Source organism: Trichoplusia ni, chromosome 11 (assembly GCF_003590095.1).
Source record: "Trichoplusia ni isolate ovarian cell line Hi5 chromosome 11, tn1, whole genome shotgun sequence".
Taxonomy (NCBI): Eukaryota; Metazoa; Arthropoda; class Insecta; order Lepidoptera; family Noctuidae; genus Trichoplusia; species Trichoplusia ni.
In genome coordinates, this window is record NC_039488.1 from 8,667,273 (window position 1) to 8,687,285 (window position 20,013).

Below are 20,013 nucleotides of genomic sequence, written 5' to 3' on the forward strand. Positions count from 1 at the left end.
CAAGGTTTTAATAATAAACAAAAGTTGTAAATTACCATTCATATGCATAAAGCAAATAAACACATCGTAAGGAAAATGCAAAATAGCTGTCAAAGGAGTATTAATTGTGTGATCTACGTGTAACCTGCTTCAATAGAAAGACATAGAGATAAGACATTGCACCTGACTGTCACTAGTACAAGGAGAAACAATGGCTTGTTAATCTATACTAATAGGAAAAATGAAGCGTATGTTTGTGTGGTTGGACACGTCAGACTTAAGGTAACGGCGCACTTGATAATTTACGTGTAACAGAATTGCTCTACTGTAGCAATTTTTGGTTTGATTTGTCTGCGGAATCCTCATGGACACTCACCTTCAACGAAAACCAGTACAGTCAGGCTCCAACTGACTAAACCTACCTATCTAGATAAGAAGATTTCGTCAGTTGAATGTTGGTGACCTAAGGAGGTTCAATATTTTACCAATAAGTTACATGTAAATGCTTACTAGATTTGAGTATCACGCGGAGCAAAGTACCGAGCATTCGCACAAACGTTATAAGTACATATAAATGCTCAAGTGTATCACAACCTTTAGAACTATTGAAACTCAAATAGTATCTTTGTGTTTACTAGACAATTTATCGGGTAACGAGTGGGAAGAACTCGGTCGAAACCGGATGATTCTGCTAGTGCATAATAAGATCATGTTCTTTAGTATAATAGTGACGATATTACGTAATTCAAACCTTTTGTTTTCCTTACAATGCCTGATATATAACGACATAAGTACCGTTACACGAGGACGGGTTTCTTTGACTTGCGATGCCTTTCAAAGGTTTCTCATTAAACTGGACGTCTTTAAGTGAATGCTGATTGGAGTTATGTACTTATTAGTATGTTATAACTATTTGAATATTTATTATACGTTTATGATGGTTTTGTTTTTCCGGTTTTTGTTAGATGTTTTTCAAAACAATGTTATATGCAGTAGTGTAGAGATCAGCATCCTAGAAAGATTTTATGTCCATAATTTATAAGAAGTTATATTATATCGTTAAATAAAGGCAGAATGGATGTTTCCTGATATAAAAGGACAGAGTTTTAAGAACTAAGAAAACTGTTAAACATATTTCAAATTGAAATAGCTGATGAACTTAAAACGACAGTTTGTCCATTGTATTTTTCAGGACCTCTTGCCATCAAATCACTTTTTTTTTGGAGCTGAAAAGCCAAGAATTGATACAGGGGCTGGTAAAACATACATTGTTTAATTTATAATGTAAGTTATAATATATAATACTCATAAGTAGAATGTTAAGCACTACAAGGTCACATAAGTTTATGTATCCAATTATAGCAAATCCAAACAACAATAGTAACGAATATAATTTAGTGCTGGGATGAGACTCATAGATACATAATATATAATTATTTCTCAATGAAGTGGGCGGAGCGCTTAACTTTTAATCTGTTTTTATTTATTGGCCTTCGCCAGAGTTATTGTTGGGTGAGATAAAACGGTGAAGGGGCATCGACTGTTTATCGTCAGAACATATAGTATACATTTTTTTTTCTCGTATAATTTAATGCATTTTATTTAGGGTTTCGTACTCATTTAAAATCTGAACCCTTTTTTCCAAGCTAATTCTGTCTGTGCGAATGTCCATCAGTAATACTGCCTTACTATTTGAAATCAATTATAGTTGAAACCAGGAATACGATATCAAAGTAAAGGTTCTTTTTTATTTTTTTATGTGTTTGGCTCACTTTCACGAAGTCATCCAGACTCAGGGCAAGCATTCGTGGAGTACATAAACGCTTGTTTTACCCAAGAATTGGATCCTGGCTAGAACTGCCTCAATGAAATAAGATTTGCGGAGTTTCTTGAATCATTATTTTATGATGTATGTTTAGTATTTACATAATAATTATATAAAAAATATAATAGCATAAATCCCTGGAACTTACTAACTAACTAACTATTTCAGGATGATAATATTTTCTAAGTTTTTTCTGCGTAACAATAACTCCTAGATGGTCTCACACAAATAACGCGTTTTTCATAAGTCGGATAAGTCAGGAAAAACATACTATGACGTTACACTTATACTCTGAATATGAGTTACAATAAGGATAAACCTATAAAAAAACACAACTTTTTCGAGTAATTTCACATAGTTTAGCGTAGTTTCCAAGAACCAAATATCTGGTAAACAGGGATTACTGTTTATTTATAAAGTCATGTAAGAGCGATGCGTTCGACCACGCATACCTAATCATGGAGCAAGACTGTTGCTTCCACAATAGCGTAAATGATTTCTGAAAAGTTCATCGTAAGGGGACTGCTATGCAAACTAAAACCTTGACTCACTCTCCAAATAGATAATTGAACTCATAAACTTAGAGTGTATCTGGCCGATATTAGTTTAATAATATCTGAACCAAAAAGGTCGTATTATAAAGTAGTGTAAGGCCATCAATGTTTTAAGAAGCGTAATGCCCTATTCACTCAGTGCCCATTGATGTTTGTAATTTCTTTCTTTTTTACTAATTGGGTTTTTATTTCAAAGGTAAATTCAGACTTTCTGCATCTTGGGGAAGTATCATCAGAACTCATACTAGTAGATTACTTCTATCCCCTTTGGCGAAGAATAAGAGGACACAACAGACACAGACAATTTTTTTTAAATAATGATTTATCCGGACAATTTTTTGCAGTGACGATATTAAAAAGTCACACATCAAATACATTTTGATATCTGATGCCTGGGATTTAATTATATTTTAAACGTCACTGGGATCTTTTAATTGTCCATAGGTATATGATTATTCATGAGCGTAACAGTGCATTATACTATTTTGCCTACTTCACGTATTTATGTATCACGGTGATCGCCAGTTTTATCATCAAGTCCTTTTCGGCATACGCCTACACCGAAATTATGCGTCAGTCGATTGTGCTTCGCAATTGCAATAATGTTAGCTTCTAAATAGCTTTTGCAAAACTTAACATGTACAGAATTAGAACATCTAAGTTAAGTCATATGCTGATAAGTATAGATAATAAAATTATTGTCCCGTGCTCCACTGAACACGTTTCTAATGATGATATTAAAACATAAACTGATGTCATAGTCTATTTTATTTAATATTTGGTCTATTTTACGATTTTATAAGCAATAAAAAATAACTTATAATACAATTAATCATTCATTAAGATAACGCGAGCTGGATATTTTGATGTACTCTTAATGTTCAAAGTGATAGGCTATAATATCTAAATGCATTTGTATGTGCACGATAACCTTTATATTAAACATTCAAGTTCAACAAATAAACAAGACATTTTTGTTCTCTTACGTTTCCTAGAACCGTGTCAAACTAAATACGCGTGATATGGCGCTCTGCAATTTTTCCGCAAAAAGTATGTATTGTTGTATTTATTTTTACTAATTTATTTTTTCACTGTGTGATTTATGAAATAGACCTGATGTTTATTTAAATTAAATCGTAGATAAATAAAACCAGTTTTTTTTTAAATTAGAACGTTTAAATTCAAGTTTGGTTTTATGATCTAAGATTCAGGTCTTGTGACATGTTTTTTATAGTGAATCGATTTGCAAAATTGTCTTATAATTGAACAAACCTTTTCCAATTGAACGTTACCCTTTCTAGTTTCACAAAAACCGCTCTAAACAAACGGAAGCAAGAAAATAAAATTACCGCGATAAGACAATTAACTAGCCTTTTTATTTACGAAAACGACGTCGACGGCTTGCGGTGGTTAGATTGAAATTCAATTCGCTTTGTTTGAACAGACATTTTTCAATTAAAAGCACTGCGCCAATGTGAATACTGTGATAGAATGCTTGACCCGACGACCGACGTACCTCACGTCGTGCCCACAAAGGAATAAATTAAATACTACCTCCAGGGATCCATGGACCAATAACTCAAATATGAAATAATTAAATTGGTTAAAATGTTAATAGTCTGTGGTTTTACTTTATCTCGACAGCAGTTGATATTCGGTGACGTATTTTGCAGTTTCGTTGGCTTTCATGTTTATTTTTCGTAAATGATTTTTTCTTTTGCGTGTCCACTGTTGCAGGTTTGAGCGCATTGCTGGCAAGTAGGTTCTAATTTTATTTTGAAAATAACGTGTTTATTCTTAATTTAAGACGCAGCAGTCAATTAGAAAAATAGTTTCGTCACAGTTAGGATTTTGTATATTGATTATAATTGGTGGGAATAGCTATTTTGCTGTGATTTTGTGTATAACCACAATAACTGACGATCCTTATTGAAATGGAAAGAGGCCTTTGTCTAACTGTGGAATGATTATAGGCTGATCTATTATTAAAAAAGAACCTGTATGCCATTGAATGTGGATTAAGTATTCACGTTTGCGGTCTACTATAATGGAAATAGCAAAGATCTTTATAGAGATTTATTATCCAAATTTATCGATTTCCGATGGATTGTTTTGAAATATTATTGAGCATACATAAACCACACATTTCCATAAACTATGAATCGTTTACGTAAACAATGTTTATAAGTAAACATGTTTTAAACTAGCCGCTTTAATAGGATACTTGTAACATATAATTATAGTTTATATTCTTATTTAACTATAAAAGATATGTTATAAACCAATAATTATAGATTATCATCTAAGTTAACTATAGTTATGGTAGTACTAAAATAGTGTTGGATATTACCTAACTTATCCTTTAAATATATATGTAATGAAAAAAAAATACAAAAACTTCAGGTAGGTTTGAGGTACGATACTGCACCTCTATGTTAAACAATTCAGTCGCTATACCAACAAAGTAACCGAGGTCACTATTGAAATTAGTCCATTGTATTAACCTTTAAATTAGTTATTAGTATTTACTAATAAACTTTTCCCAAATAAAAACTTAATTAAAAACAATTTTAGGAAATGGAAACACCTTCGAAACCCATTAACAATATAGGTAAACAATAATGAACACGATGACGTCTAAAATAAGAAAACACGTAAGAAAACGCTTTTTCGCTGAAGGGTTGGAAAAGCCGAGCCTTGAGTAGCCCTATCTTGTCGGGGGTAATGTACTGACCTGGATACAATCGAACGAGTTCACATTGTTGCCTTCACCTTTAACAAGCGATAAAGTTACTAAAAGAAAACAATTAACAGCTCTATATGTTTATATTTGTAAGTGATTCAAGTTTAGTTGTTGGAAGATAAAGAATATAGATGCACGCGGTGGTTTTTTTGTGAAATTTGGGGAGTCGGTCCCTGTTAACGATGGATTAAGACTGTAATGAGAGAAAGGAGGCCTTTGTCCTGCAGTGGAACGCTAAAGGCTAATAATAATAATGATAGATTATTTCGTGATAGAATTTAATTAATTAATAGGTTGATGCAAATTTTGTTTAAGACTTCCTACAATCTATCAAATGACAAAGATACTACTTACTTACATACTTTACGGGTCTTGAAATAGAAGACTTTTAATATTTGGCTGAAAGTTGCGTAAGTTTATTTTGATGAATAATTATTGGCCATAAGTTACATCATTCCATTTTATTGACAAACGAATGAAGAATAACAACAGTTCTTCTAGCAGATCGAGTTGCAATATTTATAAACAATTCCTAAAAGCGTTTTCCATAAAAAAAAAAACAATAATATTGGAAGCTCTTCATCTGTAGGTTTAAAATTTCATTTTCGGTCGATTAAATTCTTAGAAAACATGATTGAAACAATTTATTTATCTATATCTATCTATTCTTTATAAAAAATATAAAATGAATTCTACTTTAAAATTATTACTCAATAGAAAACGCGTCTACGTCATTTACCGATGGAAAATGGGAAAACCAACAGTTTCTTTTTATTACAAACAGATGGAAATGAAGATTGCAATGCGGAAATGAAAGATACGAACCGCGAACTCTCCCTCAAGTGTAAATTATTATATTGATGAAGATCATGATGGCTTTTTAGATGTTACAGAAGTTACAAAATATCTTTTCGTATAATATTTTTTTTTGGTAGAGTCTGTTGACAGTTTCTGTTTTTATTATTTCTTTATGTAAGTAGGTAGGCTACAATGAATTTCGGCTTCAGTAACACCACCTCACAAAGCTTTAGCACGAAAAGCTACTTCAAATAAAAATATTCAAACGTTTTTTCAGACACAGCTTTTCGCTTATTTTAGCCAGTTATAAATAAGACTAGTTTTTTCTAAAAATAGCTTTCAAATTTTTTTTTCGAGTTTCATTCAACATAAAGAAAAGGTGTACTCTACTCTACTGTTCATTGCTTTTAAGACTTTTATAACTATTGAGGATCTCTATAACATGACGTGCTTGCACAACCCACATTGAAAACAACTTTTTATGTAGTACTCTTGACACTGCCTATCATTATAATCAATCGATAAAATATTACATTATTTATTTCAAGAGGTAATTCAACTGGGTAAGCGTTGTGTGATACTTGATTGATAATCAATATTGTTGTAAGTATTAAGTAGGTGAGCAACGAATAGTTCCCCTTTAAGATATCAATCACCTTATCTATTACCTACTTACAGGTACACTACCGTAACTATTGTGTTACACTTGAAAAGACAGTCAGCAACAGACGTCCATGTAAAGTAAAAAAAAAATATGATTCCATAAAAAAATCTAATCTCTATTTCAATAAAATTATTCAATCAATTATTCAAAAAGACTATATCAAATCCGAACGATCTATTGAAAAGTTTCTAAAAAAAATGGACTGCTTGTCTGATTTTAGAATTAAAACTCTGTTTAAAAGAGAATTAAAAGTCTCTTTGCTAACAGTACTTCATCCTTAAATAATAATAATAATATTTTGGGTAACAAAATAAATAGGACGAATTGAGAAACTCTTCCTTTCTGAAGTCACTCGAAAACACTCACGTTCGTCCTTTAAGAAATTTACTAATTGCGGAGTACAATGACTCACAAACAAAAACTTAATATTAATTAATTTGATAAGTAAGTTGTTTTCACAGACGGTAAATAATACATAGTCATACAGTCCTATTACAATCAAGGGCACAAGATAACAGTTTACCCATAAAATTCATGAGTAATGGTAAGTTCATACCAGCGAATATATCGTATGTCTAGATATTTGTAAGGGTAATAACCTTAAACTATACTAATATAATATTAAACTGAATATAAACACTTTCAACCCTAGTGTTTGTGTTCCTAAATACCGGCTCCAAAATAAATGGTTTGGATGCGATAATTGAAGAGAAAATGGAAATTGTGTGGGCTGACATTAAAGCGAGTAAAAATATCAATGAAGCCCTATTTAGAGCTTATTTTTGAATTTCGATTCAACCAGTTCTTTTTTTTTACAAGCTCTTATTTAACTTGCAATGTTTGTATGTTTATTTTTTTTAATAAAATAATAGTAAGTAGGTATACAACTTCGAAATGTAATTGAACTAACTATTAGACATATTAAATAAATAAAATACAACAAGTCTGTTCTCCTTTACTAATGTATTTATAAGTATAACGACCTGCAAAATATACCCTATTATTTTCAAAGGAAAACATTTCTTTAATGGCGAGAAAATGTGGACGGAATATACACATGAGAGCGGTTTAAACAAACCCAAGCAGGACCTTTTCTAAAATTATCCCGGCGTCGAATCGATATACCCTCACTTCCCTGCCGTCTAGACAGACATATGCATACATACCTACAGTATTTATACTTTTACCACACATTTAACAGTCTACGCAACTTAACCTATTAATTGTGAATTTAAGGCCGTGAGTGTTTACTCTGTAGAGCAGATTCTAGTGCGACTATCTGATATGATACTCCAATTTAAGAGCGATAAGAAACAGTAAACATAACACGTTTTACATAATTACTAACTGCGATTTACTTTGTAATTAATGGGCATGTTCGAGACAGTAACATAATATATAATTCGATTTAATCGATATTATAGCGGCATATAGTTCTACATTCAAGAGATTGTTTCAATTGTTTTGAATAATTGGATGAAGTCGAAATCTTACCATTGATCCGTCTGTCCGAAAGAGTATCCTCCTCTTCCCACCACGGTTGGTCTAGGATCCGGCGCGTCGGCGGACGGTCATAATTCCCGTAATATTGGAACTCCATAATCAACACTTTCGTTACGTAATCACAACTTTCATTCAGAACTTGTATTACACGGCACTGAAGGCATACACAAACACCACGCCACCTTTAACGCTTAAGCGATACTGATTCGTTATAAACTCTTCTCGACCAGACATAAATGAGATAAACGATTGACGCTGAATAATAACACATAGGGTCATTATTATCGACAATAGTACGGTAAGACGCTCGTTAGCCGGCGCCCGCGATTCGATAAACTTTGCCGCCTTTCTTGGCTCACACCTCTTGTATACAGGGGTCCCCCAGTCTAGCCTCCGCGTCTGAATTGTTTGCTGTTTACGTGTGAGCAACTGTCAGCAAATACCAGCCACTTGATCAAACACAAATGGAACGAGATGAGACACTCGTTCTTCCGATGCAAGCATTTCAACGTTTTATTGAAAAATATATCGAGCCGAGTATCAAGAAGAGTTTAAGAATATGTTTTTGCTTTAATCCCTCGTTTTAATTTAAACAATAGTGGAACTGTTTACGTAGCTTTATGTTGGGCAGTGTTTTACTTTTAATTATTCTACTTTGTTCGCGCTGTTCACACGGCCTCACTGGTGCGAATATCGGTCAGACGTCTACAGAAATTATAAGCATTCACCGTTAATTACTTAAGACGAAACAAAAAAGGACGCGAGACATGACTTTCTACTCGATCAATGCGACTTACACTCGTATATAAACCTTTAAATGTCTACTACTGAATACATAGTAGAAAACATTTGTTTTAATAGGGATATTTCGTCGGTTCTTAACCTCAGTTCATGTCTACGTTTGTGCAAAGATCAAGAGTCTCATGTCCTGAAACTGAAGTGGAACAGACGTCATCGTTACACACACAGATTCATTACAAGACTCATATTGTTACAGATACATTATTTTCAGTATATTTGTGAAGCTATTGTGAGTGCACACTTAACACTTTTGACGAATTGACATGATTGACGGGTATATGGTAATAGTATAAACATGTATATGTACATAAGTAATATGTTGACAGAGATGATGTTACTATATATAGGATAAATGTACTCGTGGATAATAAACTTGTGTGTATGGAAACTTGACTACTGAAAGCATATTGACTTATCATTTAAAATAGGATCGAACATTCTATTTCTGCTCTTGGTATTTAGACCATCAGATTAACGTAATTTTATGTTCAAATATGTAAAATTCTATTTTAATCATATTGGTTTGGCTTGTCACTAAGCTAAACTACATATATTGATCGATAACAAGTTGAGCTACGCTTGATACGGTAGATTCGTGGATGGGTCACTATGACGAGTTCCTGCGTGTTTCGGAAGGTACTTATAATTATGAGTCCCGGCTGTCAGTTACAAGTATTTGTCAATAATTACGGGTAGTTAGAAGCGAAAGAATTCGTCGACCAGTCTAACTAAGGGGTTGAGGAGTTGGGTTGAGAACGTCAGATAGGCAGCCGCTCCTTGTAAAACACTGGAACTTAGCTGCATCCGGACAGACTTAGTTGGGAAAAGGCGTTTTATAATATTTAAAGCCTTTGTTTGGCGAAAGTTTTATGCTTTACAGAAACAGGAAGTCAATCTCTAAGAATTAACTGAACAATGATGCAGAGGAAATGACGCAGATTTTTTATCATATTTTCAATAATTAGTCATGTTTAACTAAATCTCGTTAGTTTTAGGTCTGTGTCACTTTGCAAAGAATCCGATTGAGTCATTTACCTCTAAAGCCAACGTAAATGTGTAATTTTTCAAGATACAAACGTATATTTCAGGTGCTTAACAATACATTCAGTAATTCACCTTCAGCAACCTTCCTCGTGTATCACAGTGGTTCATTCAACTGAAACTGAAAAAAGTATCTAATCGACGTATTATCATGAACGGGGATCCATCATGTAAGAGTGTGTAGAACGTTAAGTAGCTTTCCACCTTGTTTGCTTGTTAGACGCCAGCGAAAATTAAAACAAAAGAAAACCAGGACGCGTCAAAAAAAAATACAATTTTAGGATAATCGACCATCGTCGAGCATCCTACCACCGTATCTTAAAGTAATATCAGCAGGGAGCGTGAATGCGTCCACGGCGGGGGGCCACATTCGGTGCTATGGATGTGGTCCCAATATGAGGCGAGGAGGCCGATGCTCTTTACACGTCGGCCTCCACACAACACGAGAAAGTGACCTACCGGCCCGCAGTCCTGGCCGGCGCGGCGGAAACCCGCGGTCAATGTATGAAGGATTGCAACGCATTGGCATACACCGAAACAAAAACGCGGATGACGTAGGACGGCGGTTCAGGTTTAGTCAGTAAAAGTCTGACACTACCCATTTCCTCCCCCGAGGGAGTGGGTGTCCATGAAGATGTCCATGTCCCCGCTTTAACAAAAAAAAGGAAGCGTGAATGCGCGCTACAATGTGTGGAGGCGCCTCTCACTTAACTCCTTAATAAGAAATTATACTTATTATAATAATAACGGACTACTTAAACGTGTTTTTTTTATCTTTTCAACTTATAGTATGTGATTTAGACTTGACAATTATTCAGCTATTTTTTTTTTTATTTTAGTAGGTATTGTAATTAAAATGCTGTTTGCTATATAATCGTTCCAGACTATAAAATATTTGTACTCTGGAAACAGTGGAATATTATGGACCTTTTTTTATTGAACATTATTGTAACAAATTCTTCCGACATGTGTCAATAAGGTCTATATTAATTATTGACTTTTATAACTACATATTTGCAAAGTTTATAGCCCTTGATTCATTGTCTGCATTCAGATAAACATATGTAATCTAGTTTTGTTTTCTTACATTAGTCTACGCAAAAGGTATGCATCTTATCATATTGTTAACAATGACGTTTTTTATTACTGCAAATATTTCTTAAATTAATTAAACAATATAAATCACTGCGATAGTCGCGTCACTGCATAACAATAAAATGTTGTTGAATGTAATTGTATAATGAGAGGTAAATACAAATCCAGTGCAAGGGTACTTACAAAATATAACTATGTTTATGGTTGTCAGATTCACTGCAAATAATCAAAGTTTCATACAAGATGCAATTAAATATATATATAAATATATGTATATTGTTTTTAATATCTTTCTACCAGTTTTGTCCCACATAAATTTCTTTTTTGGCCTATATTTTTGTCAACAAAACAACCACCGAATTAAATCACCGGTCACTGCGAGTTGGACTCGCGGATCCCTTTTTACTTTTTGAATAAGGGACCCCGTAAACATTAACCTACATTACCTACGTCTGATGAGCTGATGATTATTTTGCTCATTAATTAGCTTTCACCAAATGAGGTTTTTGAAACGATATAAATAAAAAATCTGTGCAATGTGCATTTCCTTTACATCATTTAAATCTATTTTTATATTAACCTTAATAAAGTCTCTTTTCTCGATATTGCAATTATTATTATAGTAATAAGCCCTATATTTAATTGCTTCCTAATGACTCAATAAAATAGCAATTCTTGATCATTGAACTGTTTCTATTGTTATTTTTATATTATTTATTGAAAGATAGTGTAATTTTATGACTGTAAGTATCCATAGGTCGCTTGCGTATCGTATCACTTATTACTTATTTCTTTAATAATTAAAATTCGATCTCAAAAAATAATTTTATTCAAGACAGGCTACCAGGTACCTTTTTTTGAACGTCACAGAATATATCTATAAACAACACCCTGTATCACCCGTCTCTCACAACTTCCTAAGTGAGGAGAAAAATGGCGCTGCAAACTCCATACCACAATTTAATGTAAGTCAAGTACGCTTATCAGAAAAATATTACTTAATTACACATACGGTCAAGCATATTGTTATTAATATTTATAGACGATAACTAGTCTACTATACACTTAAGAGTCGTTAGAGTTAAGAATTGATTTTTTTAACTTAATTAAAATCGATAACTGTAAGGCTTCTTTTATACTAGGACACTATCTTACTATGGATTTAAATGTACAAGTCAGTATACGTATTATGAAAGGATTATAATTATGATATCTTTCGTGAGGCGGATTGATAATTATTTATTTCATAACGGTTAACTCTAGTGACTAGTTGAAACTAGTATTAAATTAGTCGGGCTATCCCAATAAATATGCGTGAGATTTTATTTTGTTATGTTTCACATTACAAAATCAAAATTAAGACACTTCTCTCACGTCCTACACAATAACATTACAATGATACCTCGTTCACATCAAAATCCAATAAATGAATACAACCTATCATTTTTCAATCACAGCACAGGCTTCTATTGCCTTGGCCTATAGCCACAACACCCATTAAAAAACAGCCTTTTTCAGGATATGTGGTTCTGGCTAGTTAACCTGTCTATATGTATAGGTATACACCTGTGGTATACAACTGACATTTCTACAATAGGTAACGTCATATAATCGTTAAATGTATGTGGGTATCATACAGCCTCGATGTCAAATGACGTTGACCTGTCTTGTTTATACATTCAAGCTTTTCCTATTGATCGATTGCTTGAAATGTTTTTTGATCAAAGACAGTTCGAAAACAGACGGCAAACGTAAGAAGTCGTATAGGATCAAACTGTGTTCAAATCTGTGTCAAAAACAATGTTGCTGTGTAAACGAAGCTCAAGTTTGAACGGCATCGGAGCTAAATAACACTTGGTTAAGGGCAACCGGTCCCAGAAACCTAGATACAGTAATGATGTCAAACAATTTACGGCATATATTAAGAGCTTAGTATTCGAGGTCTTAAAGTATATAATGTATTAAATAGGGTACTGCTATCGCAATATTTTTTAAATAGTGATTGGTGAGATTGACTGGTTGACTGGATAAATAAGTGTTTCTAAATATACTCCTAAATGGCACGTATATTCAACTTAAGCTATCATGTCACTTGGGGTTTAGCATGTCAGAAAATTTAACGATGTTATTTTGAAAAATTTAACCCGTCACCTCACCGCGTACTAAAAGTTTTGAAACGCAAATAGTGTGCTAACTTTTAGAGTGTTATAATTAAAGTTATTGTATATTTATTTAAATTTGAGAACCACAATAAGAAACCAATGCATTCCATTAATAAATTCAAAATAATACTCTAGAAATTAATGGACAAATCAAATTGAATTTAGTTGGGAGAAATAAACTATATGCATACGAGACAGATATTAATCAGTAGGTATCGCTTAAATTTACTACAACCCACCAGAAGCCTTTTTAAAAACCGAACAAAATATCAAAGTTTAATGCAAAACAATCGTTAAAGTTACGCAACATAGATTCGTTATCAAATAAATCGAACTTAAAAAACGAAATGCATATTTTAAATTCAAATAAATATTAGCCACTAATAACATAATCAATTTATTTACAGATGAACCCATCACATAAACCATGCATCAAAAGTGTCGAGTACTCACAATAACATTTCTATAGACGCCGTGCATGTTTGTTTAAGATCACTATCACACGATTTCCTTACATTTGTCTAGGTATAAAGGCATGTGTTTTACCGAAGCGTGTAGTACAACTAACCACTGAGTATTAAGTACATAGGAATAGTTCGACCAACGACCGATAGCAAAGCGTTCACGACAGACCGGTGTACTGACTGTTTGATGGTTTTTCGCGATGCTCGTATATGCAAGACGCTAAGTGTCTAATTCCATTTTGATAAGCTGTATAAACTGTGAAGCAGGCCATTGTCACAGTTTTACACTAATTTGAGTCACGAGGTTTTGTTAGTAGCGACTAGCGACATAAAATGCTGTGTCAGACATACATATACGTACATAGTTTGTTTCATACACAATTATTTTTATTGACTTCCGAACTTACCGAAATCGATGCTTGATTCAATTCAATTCAATAATTGAGGTCCCTTAAATTAGATATAAACGAAAGACGAATAGTTGTTTTTTATTGTCATAATAAAACTACTTCGTATTTGAATACTCAATAGATCATATCGTTTTCATTTTGACATCAACCTAATTCTATACTCAATAAGCAACTTCTAAATAATGTATAATTCCGTTCAGCTTAGTGACGAACGACAAAAAAAAAACTATTAATAGGATTGGGAAAATTCCCAAAGTTCAATAATTATGCAGAATCACACCGATCCAAAATAGCTTATGGTGTTAAATGAGACGATTAACACAATCTATTTCCAGCCAGTCATTATTAAAATAAATATTATAATAAAATATTTATACATAAATTTAAAAATAACTTCTTTTTCACGGCTACTTTTTAATATTACATGGTCAAACAGAAAGAGCTAGAATCATGCTGTGGCTGTTGTTAGCCGAGTTTTATAAATATAAATGTACAAATATTGTGACTTAATATTTATTGAAAACACCATTATTTGCGTTTCGTGACGAACGTCATGCTGGCTGTTAATATATTTCCGTATATAAAAGTTTCGGAAAAGTATAGAGAAGTCTAGTAAAGGTTTGAATTTTGACAGATACACAGTTATTCTGTTAACCACTCGTCTCGTTTTCATTCACCGCATCACACGGCTTTGCCATTTGAATATCGTGTAGAAATAGAGATACCTAATGTCTTTTTAAAACTTCGTCCTGAGAGAGCTCTTTATTCTAATAAATAATAGTTTAAAATAAAATAATGAAATCAGTGTTATTTGCAAAAATGATTATAGATACTACAGTTACACAGGTCTAAGACTGCAAAACTTCATATGCACAACTAGCTGTTGCTCGCGGGACCACCGCTGCAAATCTGAAATAATCCTATGGAAATATAAAATCAGGATAAAAACCTATCCTGTGTTAATCCTGGTTATAAACTATCTGTGTAGCAAGTTTTGTCTAAAGCCGTCTAGTGGTTTCTGCGTGAAATAGGAACAAACTTCCATATAAACTTTCGCGTTTATAATATTAGTAGCTGCTGCAGTAAATTATGAAAATTACATTTTCCTTAAACCGGGTTGGCCTGAACTACAAACCACAATCTCTTTATTTCTAAGAAATGTCAAAACAAACGTTCTTACATATTTACATAACACTATCAGGATACATCTCTGTGGAATTATTTTTCGCTTTACTTTATTAATGTATATAGGTATATTATACAAAAGTACTTGATCTAAATATCAACAGAAGTAGATAACAGACAATTACAATTAAAATGATAAGTTATCATAAACATCTTATGGTTAACTTGGCAAATCATTTTAATATGTATTTTCCTCGTTTCTCTCCAACCTAGCACACTTATAAATAGGTATAAATAATCTAATTAAATTATCTACAAATAAATATCAAAGCAGTAATGTATTTTTTTCCAGATCAATTCCCGTATTTTTTAAAAATTGTGCTATATGTTGCAATTAATTAAAATTATTTACAGTTCATCTGCGAAAATTTAACTTTATTTATGGTATTTCTTATCTGGTTCTACTTTTCACGTTATTGTGAAAGAGTCAGTATAAGACTTCTTGCTTTCATAGTTGACTGGCGTCAGAATTTTAAAACGACTGTGGGGCTTTGAGACAGTGAGACGTCAACATCATACAAATTAAAAAAAATCTCTGTTGTGATAAGCAACTATAACTTTGCACTTACGAATTTGCATTTACTCAAAGGTTCGACAACTTTTGATCGAGGCTTTTATCTTCCTCAACTGTAAAGTAGTTTAACCGCTTCCACTATCAAATGATTAATATTTTAATTTATTACCGCTTTTAATCACGCATTTAAAAATCCTTTGTGTTCGCAAAAAAAATTGTAAGCCAAAATACAAAATTTCATTTGCTGATAAACAGTTGTATGGGTGGTACTTACGTAGTAACTATTTAGTCATCTGTGGTGGTACGTCGTATACTTTTGATATAGGATTCCCTAGCTACTGCTTTCTACAAGAAAATAATTCATTTCAGTATACCGAAACGGCATTAGAAATATGATCAGGCTTTGACGAAACATGATGAAAGTAGAAGCAGGTAACATACTTGTAAAAGGAAAATCTTGTTAAAGAAACGTAAAAGGCCAGAAGCTACCTACATCTTAAAGCAAGATTACTGCAGATGTGGAAAAGAGACCGCCGCTTTACATGGACTAGCGCTGTCCTGCTTACACTAGTGCAATGGGATAGATAGGCGGTAGTCAGCTGTCAGTTTCCATTATCATACTGGTCACGTCCATCTGAGCAAATTCATGTTAAGGTTTCTGTCCAATCACGCAAGATTGATTCATTTACGACTCATGCGTCTTGAATTGGGAAAGTGATGATATACGACGTAATAGCCGTAATCCTAGTAAGAGAAAGGAAAATATAACGAAAGGAAAGGTTTTTATCTTTAGTTAAGAAGGTTTATGTTTTTGTGGTTTCCTAAATTTCGGTAGGAATAAGTTGCCATGAAATATTATTTTCAAAAATGAAGTGCATTTTTTTCTTACTTCGATTAGAGTAGTTTAGGATTATGAACGTGGATTTAATTTTATATTTGATAATAAAGTACTCTTTGAATTGCCGCAAATATAAAGGAGGAGAAGGAAAAGGAGCTACGTTTGCGTTTTTTTGAATAGTAAAATTAGATAAAAACATCGAGTACGTTTTCTCACGTTTTAGTGTAAAATATCTAAATATGTGACTCAGAAAAAATTGAAATATTAAAATAACTATGACGTCTATATACCTACCATCAGTCGTTTATACTTAAATGTTTTAATTTACTTTTCTGAATGGTAACAAGATAGTATTGCGTGAATTGATAAAACTGTCCGTTAATACTTTATAAATGAAAGAGATTAAAAAAAGCCCGGTCGATGACCCAATAACATATAATTCAGAATTTTAGATAATATTTAAAACCGTAAAAATAGAGAACATGACTGAACTACTGAAACTGAACTGACTGAAATATCATTTAAAAATGAGGTAATATCCATATAGGCCGTATATTTTTACACTATGGTTTCATAATACATATGTAGACGTTTCAAATTTCGAACAACTACGCAAATGTGGTCACGCGCTGGCGTTTGCTAACAATATTGACATTTCTAATAAATTATTCTGATTTATACGTCAGAAATCATTTAAATAGGTAAGATACATTACGCGGCAGAATTTATTGAAATATTCAAAAAAATAACTGATATTCTTTCTTCTTGAAGAGTTTCCGCAATGTTTTCCGAAATCTAAATACTTATAGATATTAGATTATATTAAATTGGCCAAGGTTTCGTTTAACAAGAATAGTAGGAATCGTTCAAATCTATACTTACTAATATATAAAGCTGAAGAGTTTGTTTGTTTGAACGCGCTAATCTCAGGATCTACTGGTCCAAATTGAAAAATTATTTCTGTGTTGAATAGACCATTCATCGAGGAAGGCTTTAGGCTATAAACCATCACGCTGCGACTAATAGGTGCGAAGATACAATGGAGAATGTAAAAAAACAGGGCAGGTATAAATCATAACTTATATCTTCTACCCACGGGGACCAAGTCGCGGGCAACAGCTAGTTCTTTAATAATATCCTAAACTATACGGTATTTGCCGACTCTACTTTTTCCTTTCTTTTCTAATGCTAGGTAAGTTGTTATATATTAGTCTAAAGATTCATATTATAATCATTTTCGCTTCTTAAAGTAGGTATATAATCTTGCGATAAAAACCTAAGTACTTGTGTTGACGATACCTGGTCTTCATGTACCTACTATTTGTTAAGGTTTTAGTTTATCATGTTAAATATGTTAATTTATTTAGAGATATAGATATTCTAGACAATAGAGAATTGCTAGCACACATTACGGAGATAAGATAAATATGGTGTAATAATGATCTTGTGTATTCCTTTGTTTTTTAAGTACAGAGATGTTTATAGAGGCTAATATGTTGCAACACATGTCTTATTTACGTAAATATCACGTTAAAGGAAAGGCCTTTGTAAGTAGTCTCAGAAGGTCTACGACCAGATAGAAGGCACTCTACGGCGAATAGTACCGCTGCCTTAAATAACTGCAACAGCCATATTTTAAGATTGATACCCTGATCATTACATTGCATAAAATAGAAAGACAGCTTTTTATTATACTTTTTAAAGGTTTTATTGCGGATGCCTCTTATTTTTTGATCTGACTGGTAGTTTTACTCAGTTCGATGAAGCAATCAAACCAAAACTCTCTTAAAACCTATTGCAGCAGTTCTCCAAGACTACATAGGTTCGCAATAGTAGGTAGGGTACTACTAAATTATGGGGAGCCTAATTATTTCGATCGTTTTTGTGCAAGGCATGTGCTCGGAAGTTAAAGAACAGTTGGCTAAAACTGGCATGTGACAAGCATGTGGACAGGGAAGGCTTATAACTTATAAAAGTTTAATATTTTTGCCACACATATGTGATATTATGCAAAGGGAGCCCACTGAGTAATTAACGTAACATGTCGCCTGTTCACACGGAAAAAAACTTACTACACAGCTTACTATGTACAACAATAATGGGTAAGCAATTCTCATTGTATTAAATATGATGCAACCTTACTTTTTAAGACGTCATTTTATTTGTAAGAAATTGTGAAGTTTAAAGATAAATTAATACATACATAAAAAAAATCTAACCCGAATCGAACACAGGTCTTTGCGCGCGAATACCAATTGCCTGCAACTTTATGATCACCAAGCCATAATTAAAGAAATATTCAGGTGCATAGATATTATGAAGAAGCATATTTGCAAGATATAGGTGCTAACCTATATCTTGCAAACAAAAAGATCCTTAGAACAAAAAGCGTTTCTCCTTTATATCTTCATTGACAATGTATAATCCCTTTCTTAATAGTAAAAAGTGCTCACCTTCATCGTCTTTCGCGCCGACATCAAGCACAAAGGCTCCCCTCAAGAGGTGCCCCATTCTTCAAGATTACGATGCTGACTTTGTGCAAAGTTTCGAGTGTGAACAACAAACAAATATTTACATCTAACTACAACAAACACAAACTACACGATTATCAGTAATTAAGGAAATATTGCAAAAAAAAATCTACGCAAAATGGATTACCGCGCGAGTCGGTTCAAAAGACCTAGGGGCTACATCTCTATAGATAAAATAGGGATATTCGCTTTCGTAGTAAAAGAAAGCCAAATGAATGTAGTTAGTAGCGTAAACGATCTGCAAATGGTGTAAACCGAGCGCTAACCGAAATTATAGGTTGACTTAGGAAAACGAACAGAGAAAACAATGGAGTCGGCATACGTCATGAATGAAACTATTTATAATTTGTTTGTATACCGTTTTAGTTATCTGACAGCGGTTTTAAATTGACATGTGTAATTATTTGCCTTAAATATTTGAGTGATAAATTTTGAAACGTTTTTTTATAATTTCAATCCTTATCGATGACGTAAATCTCGATTCCCAATCCAAACTGTGAATAATATTTTAACGTATCTAATTTTTTTACGAAAAATGTACAATTTCAAGTCATCAGTTGATAATTTCATCAAATAGGAATTACAAGAACATCAAGGAGTAGAAGGAATAAAGTAGGTTACATTTTAGACTAGCTCTTAAACTGGATCTTACTGAACGAAATAAATCTGCATACCCGTCCTAACTTACAAAAAAATAAAAACTTAAATAATGCAATTATGAGATCAAACAACGAATTAAAATCATTAACATTGTACACAAGAAGAAGATCAACAAATGTCAAATTTCTAGATGTCATACATACAATTGTAACCATATAAGAAAAAAAACAAAATATATCACAGACCGTTTCCACAGTGTCTGCTGTTCTGTCGTCATATGTTGACATAAGCAAGGGAACAATGAAG

The 20,013-nt window shown here is 32.9% G+C and overlaps 1 protein-coding gene across 2 annotated transcripts in view; it reads right to left on the reverse strand.

Annotated features, from left to right (window-relative positions):
• LOC113499050 overlaps positions 1 to 19,355 on the reverse strand; it is a 72,134-nt gene extending 52,779 nt beyond the window's left edge. The window contains exon 1 of one of the 2 annotated variants that reach the window (XM_026879382.1): positions 19,030 to 19,355. In XM_026879382.1, the coding sequence (XP_026735183.1) occupies positions 19,030 to 19,087 (58 nt within the window). In that variant the 5' untranslated portion in view covers positions 19,088 to 19,355. Of the gene's footprint in view, positions 1 to 8,057; positions 8,338 to 19,029 lie in introns of those variants that run through there. The other variant, XM_026879380.1, reaches the window with a different exon arrangement.
• Between the last annotated feature and the right edge of the window lie 658 nt (positions 19,356 to 20,013).